Below are 12529 nucleotides of genomic sequence, written 5' to 3' on the forward strand. Positions count from 1 at the left end.
AGACATATATATAGACAGACAGACAGACAGCTAGATAGACAGGCAGACAGACAGGCAGCTAGATAGATAGATAGACAGACAGACAGGCAGATAGATAGATAGATAGATAGACAGACAGCTTGACAGACAGGCAGACATATATAGACAGACACACAGACAGCTTGACAGACAGGCAGACATATATAGACAGACACACAGACAGCTAGATAGACAGACAGACAGCTAGATTGACAGACAGACAGCTAGACAGACAGACAGACAGCTAGTATTTTGTTTAGCTCCCTCGTCCACTGTACACGAACCAGTTACTCTATACACTATTAGGCCTTATATTATCGTGTTACATGTTCTGATGACAGTTCCAAACAAGAAGCTAAGTCATAGCCTACTTGTGGCATTTACTTAAAAATGAATGTGAATCTTTGTGTCTAGGTAACTGAAGTTTAATTACCTGAGTAATTGAACATAATCAGCCAGCAAACTCCACTAACAATCTCTCAATATAATGTCTTTATATGACTCTGGTTCAGTGACAGGTTCAGTGACAGCAGCCATTGAAAAATACACCACGAAACAACAACATTGCCCCAGACATCTACATCAACACAATGTATGTTGGGAAGGAAGTACAATGGACAACAAAATGTATATTTAAGATTCTGTAAGGGGAAAAATGTACCAGCAACAGTTAATTTGCTTTTGTTAAGGGGTCACCAATTCTTTCAACCACCTCAGAATCCCTTTTTTCCCCCAAACTTACAATCAGAAGTAGGCTACATACTGTATGCTGTGATAAAAGTAGATATTTCTGTCAGGTAGGATGTATGTATTAGAACAGGCAAAACAGTGTAAATGTACAGGCTACTCATTTGTTGTATCATTTGATGGATCATGTTTTTCATAGCCTTTCCCACTTAGAATGGACTTAAAGTAACTCTACAGCTTTATTAGCTTTATTTAGCAGGAGCTATCCCTCTGACAGAACTACCTTCCTGATACAAGTCAGTTTTGATCAACAGTTTTGTTGATCGGAATTCATGCAATCATTAATTTCTTCTGCTAATGATAATGCCCATTGCCTCACTTAAGTGGGAAAACCTTTGGCTGTCCAGTGTCCATAATTAGACAGACAGACAGACAGACAGATAGATAAATAGACAGACAGACGGACGGACGGACAGATAGACAGATAGATAAATAGACAGACAGATATATAATTAGATAGACAGATAGATAGACAGACAGACAGACAGACAGATAGATAGATAGATAGATAGATAGACAGACAGATAATTAGATAGACAGACAGATAGACGGACGGACGGACGGACAGATAAATAGACAGATAGATAAATATATAATTAGATAGACAGACAGATAGACGGACGGACGGACGGACAGATAAATAGACAGATAGATAAATAGACAGATATATAATTAGATAGACAGATGGACAGACAGATAATTAGGCTAGATATATAATTAGAGAGACAGACAGATGGATAGATAGATAGACAGACAGACAGACAGACTTTTAGAATATATAATATATATAATATAAGCCTATTTTATGCATTTACATTTGTTTGTTAGAAGTATTAGTAGGCCTAGATGTTTTTTCTTGTTTTATTTTTTTAATAAATAATAATAATACCCATGCTTACACTTTGTGTTCCTATTATAATAACAATAATAATAATAATTATTATTATTATGACTCATGTCTCGGTTTCTTTTACTTAGGCTGTCAAAATTATTCAAATGACGCCGGACGTGCAGCAGGCATCTGAGGACAGACCAGCCCAGCTCACTGCAAAATGGCGAACCGCGACAAGGGTAAGTAGGCCTATAAACTAATTACATTTCTGTCTGAGCCGAGACACCAGCTATTCTGAGCTTTAATACACACGAGGCGCGTTTTTAAACTTTTATGTCACATGTGTGTATCTTTAAAACCGCCGATACCCCGATGTCTTAAGACGTAGCGTTTAAAGCTAACTTTTTAACTGTCGCTTAGCTTTACGTGTGCGTTGCTAACGTAATGTTTGTTACCAAGTTACGGCAGTATAGCGTTCGAAATGTGTTAAGTCTCTAACAGCTAGACCTGCGGTAGACTGATTAACTTAGTATTCTTTTTTAACAGTCTATGTTTTTAGCCAGTCACTACTGCATGGCATCCCTTCTTTATGGAAGCCCATCTCTGCCAATGTGATGGAAAAAAACAAGAGCCTGTATGTCATTATAAGGAGAAACTTTCTCAAAAGAATGACTTAGTATCTCATAATAATGAGAAAGTATCTCAAAATAATAACCAAGGCAATGTTCACACTTTGTGTCTTTTTTTTTTTAAGCTGCCAGCGTCTTTTACATTATAAACCTATGAAGTAAACGTGTTTTCAAAAAAGTCCTGAGCACTTTTCTTTTTTTAAACACCGCCACCAATGTTTTTCTGTGCAGCTCGGAGCGTATTTTTTTTAAGAAAAAAGTTCAACTTTTCTGAAAAAGACGCCCTACAACAAGCACTTTTTTTTGACAGCTGACCAATGAGAAGCTGAGTAGCGAGACCTGTTGTTTCCAAAACAACATAACGACAAGAAAAAATGGAGAAGGTGCAGGTAGATAGTAGGCAAGGGGGTTAGCTTCGCTTCAGAGCTCGGACCTGCTATGGCGCCATTTTGATGCTACCAAATGATCACCCGCCGTTAGCATCCTATTGACTCCCATTCATTTTGACGTCACTTTGACAGCGAATAACTTTACATCTGAAGTGTTTAAAGACTGTATTTGTCCGTTGTTTATTTCTAAAGAAACACGACAATGTATATAAGGCTCCATTACCTTGTAGCTCACGTTATGGCTCCGTAGCAGACGTTTTTATAAAAATAGGCTAACGATTGTGTCATAACCACGAGACTTCCTGTCTCATAGTAGAGGAGTTACCGTATAGTACAGGAGAAGCTTTCAGGCAGTTTGGACTTCCATTATAACTATCATTTTAGTGATCAATAATGAGCCTGTGTCTATGTTATCTCCTTACATATACCTACGCTCTCCGTCTCTGCTAGATTGGGAATGATTGAGATTTCTCTTGGCACAGCTACCAGAAGACTTCCAACTTTCAGACAGGTTGCTCACGTCACATCTACGTCTTCAAGCTCAGTTGGAGGCTGCTCAGTAACGCTCAGCCATCACCGGGAAAGAGCTTCTAATGTCCTTCACTGGTCTCCGTCCAGACACACGGGGTCTGTTGGTCCATTATATACTGTCTATGATAGTAGCGCTGTAAGATATGAGGAAAATATGCGATAACGTTGTAAATACTGCGATAACGATATTACTTGCGATAAATAAACAGATGTTCAAGGTGTACTGAGTTCTGCCTTCCTGCTGCTTTCAGTTTTCTGCTAAAATACAACAAATTGCTTGTTGAATTTAAAACATTCTTTCATTGAACAAATTTAACATATAATTGAATATAAAAGGCACCACTAAAAAAAAAACCCAATGATATTTACATTTTAGTGTGCAGTTTTCTGCTGATATTTTCTTTCAACCAACACAAAATCTCAGAGTGTCTTCTGCGATGTGTCAGCCTTTTGCGATGTGTTTTTGTTGCGGCAGTTGATATCGCAGTGACGATAAAAAACCAAAATATTGTGCAGCCCTAATAGATATAGCCTAGACGTGCTAGACGTGTCGGAGCACAGCGAGTAATATATGACCGAGTGCTCCCTGTTCAGAATGACTGTTGGGGGAGCTCACTTTGGTTTATCGCTACTAGCACAGTTTTTCATTATTTTGACATTTTAAGTCATTATTTTGAGAATGTTTCTCATGTTAATGACTTACAGGATCTTTATTCCTCACATTGGCAGAAATGGGCTTCCATACTATGTTGCTAATGTATGCTGACGTTTTTTTTTTTTCCATGTAGAGGAGATTGTAGATGAGATTTACGACAAGGTCGTGGACCTGACAGAATATGCCAAACGTCAGCGATGGTGGAACCGCCTTTTCGGAAAAAACTCCGGCCCCTTAGCGGAGAAATACTCTGTGGCAACACAGCTAGCCATAGGGGGAGTGAGTGGATGGTAAATATTCTCATTAGTAACACATTGTCCTGCCTTCAGGTGCTTCTCGTTGAGTTAGTTTTCTATGGCCTTTATATGATTTAATATAACAAAACATTTGTTTTACGTATATCATAACTGTACTTCCTGTCTGAATGGATGCCTTGAGCTACTATGAAGTACCCCATCAGCATACTGCTGATGTTTTACTGAAACTTAGTAAGACAAATCCCCTTTTTTTTTTTTATCAGTTAAGAAAAGCTTTCTAACCTTCAATTTAATAATTGTGCAGTTGGGGTATCATACCAAACAATTTCTTAGGCATACTTGAAAGTTTGGGGCCTATTCATTGTCATGCAAACCTTCTGTTTCTTTATTTTCTGTTTCTTTATTTATAAAGGACAACACACATTAATCAACATTTCTGTAAATGTGCCAGTGTTAGCCAGCCGGCTAATTTTCAACTGTAGTCCTTTGGCCAGCTGATTTTAGACCAGAGCAACAGGAAGCAGCAAGATATTAGTGCAGGTTAATCTATACAGACAGAAGTCAACGAGACATTAGTACAGATTAAACTACACAGACAGAAGTCAACAAGACACCATACAGACAGCTAAAACAACAGAAAAGCTTTCTCAGTTTGCCATGCAGTGCCACAGGAAGCATTAAAACCCCAGCACAGCTACGCATCAAACAGTATCCACCTTCAGTATAAGAAGCCATGCAAACATCAGAACACATCCAAGTAACATAGACCTAACCCATCTTCTAACACCGCTCAACCATGCAAAGCCGTAACAGCAGTAATGAAATGATGATACTAGGCTACATCAGGTATGCGTTAATATAGCACTGATTGATACAAAGTGGGAAGAGTGCAAATATAAAAGTCTAAGATAACAATAAGGTGCAAATCCAAAAGATATACCACGCCAGCATGAGGTTATCAGTATGGATTCTAAAAATATCAGAATCAGCGTTAACACCTACGTGGAATTTGCCTTGGTAATGGTGCATACATACACAAACAAACATATTAAACACAAGTAAGAAAGAAACATAGCTGTTTAGCTTAAGAAAAACGAGGCCGAATGGGTTGAGTGCAGAATGCAAAACATAAACCGGTTAACAATAGGGATCAGTATAGATACTGTTGCATATGTAGGCACAGTATGAAGGTATAGGTAGTGTGAGAGTACATATGGTTAATACAGAATGTCTATTTAAAGGCTGTTGAAGTCATTATTTATGCTAGATTAACTGTTGTGCTTTGTCTTGATTTAATGTTAGGTGTGCAGGATATCTCTTCCAGAAGGTTGGGAAAGTTGCTGCTACATCTGTAGGCGGAGGTCTTCTGCTGTTGCAGGTATTGTTACATCACGAGGCATAAAAGGGTTAAAGGGCTAAAGGTCCTCGCACACTGAGTCCGAAATTTCCGAATTCGTTTTTTTTCGTATCTGTCTTCCTAAAAACCTAACCTGACTCCGCCAGATGGATTTGCTCGGCATATCCATCTGGGAACTTTCTGTTGGAGAACTTTTGGGAAGGGGCGAAAATACTGGTTAGCTGATTGGATAAACCATCCGTCTATCACCACCTATGTTGGTGATAGACGGGCCAAATCAACCAATCAGAGCAACGATATATCAAACGCTTGCTGAAACCAGTCGGGAGAAGAGCAAAAACATCTTTTCCTCCGAGAAAAGCCTCCAGTGCCGTTTTTTTGCTCTTCTTTCAACGAAGGAATACGTTCTAATTCTGATAAAACTTGCGCGATAGCTACGCTCATCTCATCCGTGGAAGCCGCCACGTTGTTTAGACTGAACAGTCGCTTCTGGTTGCGTCATGAATCATATCGCAATATCAGTCAAAATAATCAGTTAGATATTTTCCCATGCGTATTAATCCGTTGCGAAATTCTTTGCAAAAACAATACAAAATGCGACACTGCTGTCGCTCTGCCTCTCTCTCCTTCTCCCACACCTCAGCCCTCGCTTCTCTCCGTTCACAGAAAGGTTTTCCTTGCTAGTCTTCTATGTCTGCGTCTTGTTGCGTTTGGCACCGCAGCTACCTGAAAGAGTTGCGCCCCTCTCTCTGTCTCTCTCTCTCTCTCTGTCTCTCTCTCTCTCTCTGTCCCTCTCTCTCTCTCTTTCACTCTCTCTCTCTCTTTCACTCGCTCTCTCTCTTTCTCTCTCTCTCTGTCTCTCTCTCTCTCTCTCTCTCTCTCTCTCTCTCTGTCTCTCTCTCTCTCTCTCTCTCTCTCTCTCTCTCTCTCTCTCTCTCTCTCTCTCTCTCTCTCTCTCTCTCTCTCTCTCTCTCTCTCTCTCTCTCTCCATCACTACACTGTTGCTCTCCTTTTTCTGTCTGTGGTCTCACATTCCCCTCTTCCATTGTCCTCGTCATCCTCCTGGATATTACCGTCCGACATGTTGACAGAAGACTCTCCGAGTTATGAACTGATAACATGCCAGCGTCTCTCTGTGCTGAATTTCTGAATAGGCTCATGCCTTCTTCTCAAAACGCACGAAAAAAAAACACAGAAAATTCAACCTGCTCCAAAGACTTTTTTGACTGACGTAATTTTCGGAGGCAAGTGTGTAAACACGATTGACACAACGTGAGGTCGTGTTTATTTTCAGTGTGCGAGGACCTTAAGCCTGTCAAAAGAATAAAAAACCAAAATATGAATGTGCCTCATCTATGTTTATCTTGCCCGACTCTTTCTCCAGATAGCTAACAATAGTGGCTATATCCAAGTGGACTGGAAGAGAGTAGAGAAGGATGTCAACAAAGCTAAGAAGCAATTAAAGAAGGGCACCAATCAAGCAGGCCCAGAAATAAACACATTTTTTGAAAAGGTAAGATTTTTGTGTGTTTTCATTTTCACACAGAGGGCAATCAGAACTTCTCTCAGTCTTGAAGAAATAACATACATTTGGTACCTTCTTGTGGTCAAACCGCTTGCCATATAACCCCAACGTCCCTTGTTTGATTTCGAGACCCAAATTGCATGTCGTACGTTGCTAACGCAGCATGGTGGCCCAATGGTTAGCTGTAGCACTGTGGCCTCACAGCAAGAAGGTTCTGGGTTCGAATCCAGGTCGTTCCGGGCCTTTCTGTGTGGAGTTTGTATGTTCGCCCCGTGTTTGCGTGGGTTTCCTCCGGGTGCGCCGGTTTCCCCCACCATCAAAAAACACGTACTAGCTTCTCCAGTCAGTGCAGTTGATCAAGACACTGAGAATGAGCAGAGAATGAATTTCACTACATGTATGTATCTGTATGTGACAATAAATTACCTTTATACCTCTCTCTCCTCCCCCATGTGTCCTGTCAGTATTGACATAGTCCATAGTCTCGCATTGCCAGACCTTCCTCCACAGCGCTGTGGAGGAGGGTCTGACTAGCCCACACAGCATTCCTGGATGGGAGAAAAACGTGCTCTGGTTTATTGGCATTTCTTTAAACCAATCACAATCGTCTTGGGACGGAGCCACGGTGCCTCTGCAAAATAGTCTCAGGAAGGAACTTGTTTTGGTGGAACATGTGTACGTTCAAAAGTAGTTTTAGTCGTGCAACAGAAAACTCAGATTGGACAGATAGTCTAGCTAGCTGTCTGGATTTACCCTGCAGAGATCTGAGGAGCAGTTAACCACAGTCCTCACAAATCCACCGGAGGTTAGAACGCCAACACAGAGACAGAGGAAGGGGACGGACATCGGCGAAAAGACATGCATCCAGCGGAATTCCTTGCGGCACCGGAGCAATCCCAGAAGTGGAACGTCGAGGATAGTATTGATACAAATTACAGTCAAAATTGGAAAAATCAATCTTGAAAAAACAATGTTGTTTCTAACTTACTCCGTGCGGCTGGTAGGGTTGGGTACTGAAACCTGGTTCCACTATTGAACCGGTTCCTACACAACCGGTAGTAATCAGATTGGATTAGAACGCAAATTTCGGTTCCTCGTTTTGGTTCCACTTAACGTGTCGACTGAAATATTTTCCCTCTGTCGCTCCGAAACGGACAAAACCTTCAAAAAAAGGTGACAAACTTCAACAACAGCGACAAACTTGTAGGAAAACAAAAGACTACAGCCTTGTAACTGAAAAACATTTTGCAAATGCCCCATGTAGTCCTCCAAAGTACCCCTAGGGGGACACGGACCCCCATTTGAGAAACACTGGGTTACAGAATCAATAAGAGTCAAACGTGCTGGTTTTTCAGCCATCCTATACCTATTTATTTTTTGAATTCTTGCTGACAAGACTTTAATAACATTTCACCTTCTTTCCTTTTGTGTGACTCAGGTTTGTTCCTGTTTTGTTTTTTGAAAATGTGGTACATAAAATGAAAGGGAAAATGATTAACTTGAAAGGTTAATTCAGCTATGTTGCATTTCCGTGTGAATGAGTGTCAGTCCGGAAGTGATTGTAACTTATGTACTTACGTACTGACTGTGTGTATTTCTGTCTTTTTCAGTCTCAAGTGTTTGTGAAGAAGAACATCGTTGTCACTAGTGGTTTCATCGGAGGGTTCCTGCTCGGCCTGGCGTCTTAGGGTCTGCCAAATATGAAAAACACTCTGTATTCTTTTGATGTCGTGGGGGAAAGAAAAGCTATAGGGAAACATGAAAAATCATTGCTGGAGGGGCTTTCAAGTGTTTTAACAACAGGTGACGTACTTCAAATTAGCTTACAGTGACTCGTTTCTACGGTAGAAATGGAGAGAGTAGAACGGACATTCCCAGTCAAATCAACATAGCAGGATGGTCAGAGCAACACATAACATGTACACATAAGTACAGTTGTGGAAAGTTACGGACTCAATAAGGTGAGGTTTTGCGACAATCGAGCAGTGGAGTGTTAGGAAGCATGGAGAGGCGACTTTTGTCTACTGCGTCCACATCAACAGTTGCCATGTTTCTCCTGAACTAGTCAAATGACCCAAACAGCTCAATGTCCGTTCTACTCTGATTCTATTTCTATGGTTTCTACATTCGCTGCACATCGTTGAGTCTACTTTCTTCTGCACACGTTACAAGCACTGTCGATATAATGTGGGACGTCTTGGACATAGACCAGAATGACCCTCTTAAAATACTCCACTTTTCCAGGCCAAACATGCAAAAATTATTTTTTTAAAAAGCGTAAAGACCATCAGAAAGTTTTTATTTATTTATTTTTTACCAAACTGTCATTGTACCGCAATCAATGAACGCATCGTTAATCGCTGCCTTGTCGCGCACAATTAAGCCAAGCATTTTCAAATAGCCTCAAACAGCAGGCGGTGCCCACCAGTGGTGGAATGTAACTAAGTACATTTACTTCAGTTCTGTACTTAAGTACAAATGTTGAGGTACTTGTACTTTTACTTGAGTCTTGTCTTTTCATGCCACGTTCTACTCCGCTACATTTCAGAGAAATATTGTACTTTTTACTCCACTACAGTCATCTGTTACTAGTTACTTTACACGTTAAGATTACTGCTCACAGAACACATGTAGTTTATAAAATCTTTTTATTATAAAGTAAACTAGCCAACAATATAACGGCCTACAAGTCCAGCTGAGATGATCAGACCATTAAACACACAAGTAACATTTTCAATGCAGGACTTTTACTTGTAACCGAGTACTTTTACAGTGTGTTATTAGTACTTTTACTGAAGTAAAGGATCTGAATACTTCTTCCACCGCTGGTGCCCACACTATTCCGTCAGTGCCACTGCTACATTCTTTTAATTCCAGACATCGTAATCAATCATCTTCAGGGTTAAAGTGCTAATGGATATGAGGTTGAGAAGCCTTTTTTAAGTGGTGCGGCATGTTAGATGGGTTACGTCAGCCTCCCCCTCATCTCTATTTTTGAATATATTTTGTGTAGCAATAAATCAATGCAATGAAAGCTGTGGTTTGTCTACAATGTAAGTTTGATCAACAAATAAAAATAACAATCATTGACTTGTTTCTCATGTATTTTATGATAATGTATGTACAATGGTACACGGTACAATCTCTTTTCACTCTAGACCTTTTAGAGGCATTACATGTTATGTTTATTATCTAAGCTTGGTTTTTCTTTCACTTGGAGCACATATGTCGAACTCGAGACCCGAGGGCAAAACCCGGCCCTTCGCAGGTTTTAAAAACGCCACGCATATCAACTTAGGTTTTAGTGTTGGGTACCGAAACCCGGTTCCTACGCAACCGGTAGGAACCGGATAAGAACGCAAATTTCGGTTCCTCGTTTCGGTTCCACTTAATGTGTCGACTGAAATATTTTCCCTCTGTTGCTCCGAAACGGACGTAAAAATGTCCCCCTTTCTTTGTAGTCTTCTGTTAGCTAGATACCGTAAATGTAGGCTGCTTATAAAATGCAATATGTTCCCTCTGGGCTCATCATAACGGACGTAAAAGCATATTAACCAATCACTGCACGTGATCGCTGGTAGACATATTACATCTTTGATGTCATTTTTTTAGTTTTTCAAGAATCGGTTTAGGAATCGGAGTCATTTTAATATATATATATATATATGCATGCCAGAATCTGCCTTAGGGGGAGGGGCCATATCATAGTGGGGGGTCTTTGTGTCCTCCCCTAGGGAAGTTTTGAGCATCAACGACTTCATTTCCTGTATTCAGATACACTTTTATGCACCAATTTACGGTGGAAATACCTTTTATTTAGCCTATGTGAAGAAGAAAATAACATGACAATTCAAAATATGTCAAAAATATAATAGAAAGTATGTTGTTGCGCGTCATTGGGCATTTTTAAGTGGGTATATGGAAATCCTGGAGCTTTCTCAGTGGGTATACTGCGTATACCTGCGTATCACGTAGACTACACCACTGTATGTTTTGCTTGATTTGTTAAACTATGATGGATAAGGAACTTTTTTTCTGACTTTTGTATAGCTTTATGTCAACAAAAGTCGGAAAAAGTGACAAAAGGGTTGGGGGGGGGAAGCAACAACAATGACAAAAAATAAAAACATGCAGCAATACAGTGAAAGCTATTTGACTTTTCCCAATTACAGCATGTCTGGCCCTTCGTGTGATCTTCTTTGTCCAGGGTGGCCCTTAGTGAAAATGAGTTGGACACCCCTGACTTAGAGTGTACCACATGTTTCTGTGCCCCTCATTAAAGAGTAAATGAACGTATACCTGCATCCTGAGTTTGTGGTAAAAAGGTCTTTAGGAGGAGTTTGTGGGGCGACCTGTAGCTCACCCAGTAGAGCGTGCGCCCCATGTAGGCTGAGTCCTTGGCAGCGGCCCAGGTTGGAATCCGACCCACGGTCCTTTGCTTTCATGTCCCCCAAAAATTATTTTTAAATAAAAAATAAAAAAATTGTCAGAATTTGTGAAGATACACTTAAAACGTGACTTTGGACACATGATTTAATGTATATCTATACGTCTTTGGTGCCCATGAATAGCACAGGTGCGCAGTTTACATTCTTAATTCAAAACATTCTTTGGGTTTTAGATTAAAACCTTCTTCTTTTTCATATTTTGCACACTTTCTTATTTTTGTTTTTCATTTTGACGTAACAATACGCCCCCCTTCCCCTCCCCTCCGTTACGAACGTTGCTAAGAGACGCACCCAAACATAACGCTTCCGTGGAAACCAATAACCGTTGAAAATGTTTAGCAGCTAAATGAAAAAAAATAACATCGACTTGTTTTAAATATTACAGCCATGGCGTTACCATTTCTACCCGGGAATTCTCCTAATAAACAAGTAAGATTACTACATTTGGTTTATTTCACACAAATGTTTGGTCAGGTCAGCTTCGGTAACGTTAGGTTTAACGTTACAGTTACTGTAGGTAGCATGCTAGCTCCTGAGCTAACTAGCTAAATGTACACGTATTTAGCAATTTAACGAGCTGCCTTAATGTAGCTATGTGGGTAGATAGCTGATGTAGTGATTGTATACCTCAGTAAACCAATATTACAGGATGTTTTTCACATAAATGTATAATTCTATCAAGGTTGACAATTGAGTAGAGACACCTGTTTCCAGTGGTGGAATGTAACTAAGTACATTTACTCAAGTGCTGTACTTAAGTACAAATGTTGTGGTACTTGTACTTTACCTGAGTCTTTTAGTTTCGTGTCACTTACATTTCAGGGAGAAATATTGTACTTTTTACTCCATTACATTCATCTCACAGCTTTAGTTACTTTACAAATTAAGATTTTTGCACTCAAAGCACATGTAGTTTATAAAATATGATGTTTTATTATAAATTAAACTACCCAACAATATAATGGCCCACAAGTCCAGCTGAAATGATTAGACCATTAAACACTTAGTTGATTGACAGAGTTTTTTTCTGCATTAAGTACTTTTACTTTTAATACTTTAACTACATTTTCCTGATGATACTTACAGACTTAAGTTACATTTTCAATGCAGGACTTTTACTTGTAACAGAGTATTTTTACAG

The 12529-nt window shown here is 39.8% G+C and overlaps 1 protein-coding gene across 1 annotated transcript; it reads left to right on the plus strand.

The window, feature by feature from the left end:
* The first annotated feature begins 1761 nt into the window (after positions 1 to 1761).
* On the plus strand, positions 1762 to 8685 carry fundc1 (FUN14 domain containing 1). Its single transcript, XM_078262665.1, is given in 6 exon segments — positions 1762 to 1797; positions 1800 to 1836; positions 3935 to 4091; positions 5361 to 5436; positions 6800 to 6928; positions 8551 to 8685. Coding segments are annotated over 6 exon segments (513 nt in total). The 3' UTR covers positions 8629 to 8685.
* The last annotated feature ends 3844 nt before the right edge of the window (positions 8686 to 12529 follow it).

The sequence above is a fragment of the Sander vitreus genome, chromosome 11, assembly GCF_031162955.1.
Source record: "Sander vitreus isolate 19-12246 chromosome 11, sanVit1, whole genome shotgun sequence".
NCBI classification, from domain to species: domain Eukaryota; kingdom Metazoa; phylum Chordata; class Actinopteri; order Perciformes; family Percidae; genus Sander; species Sander vitreus.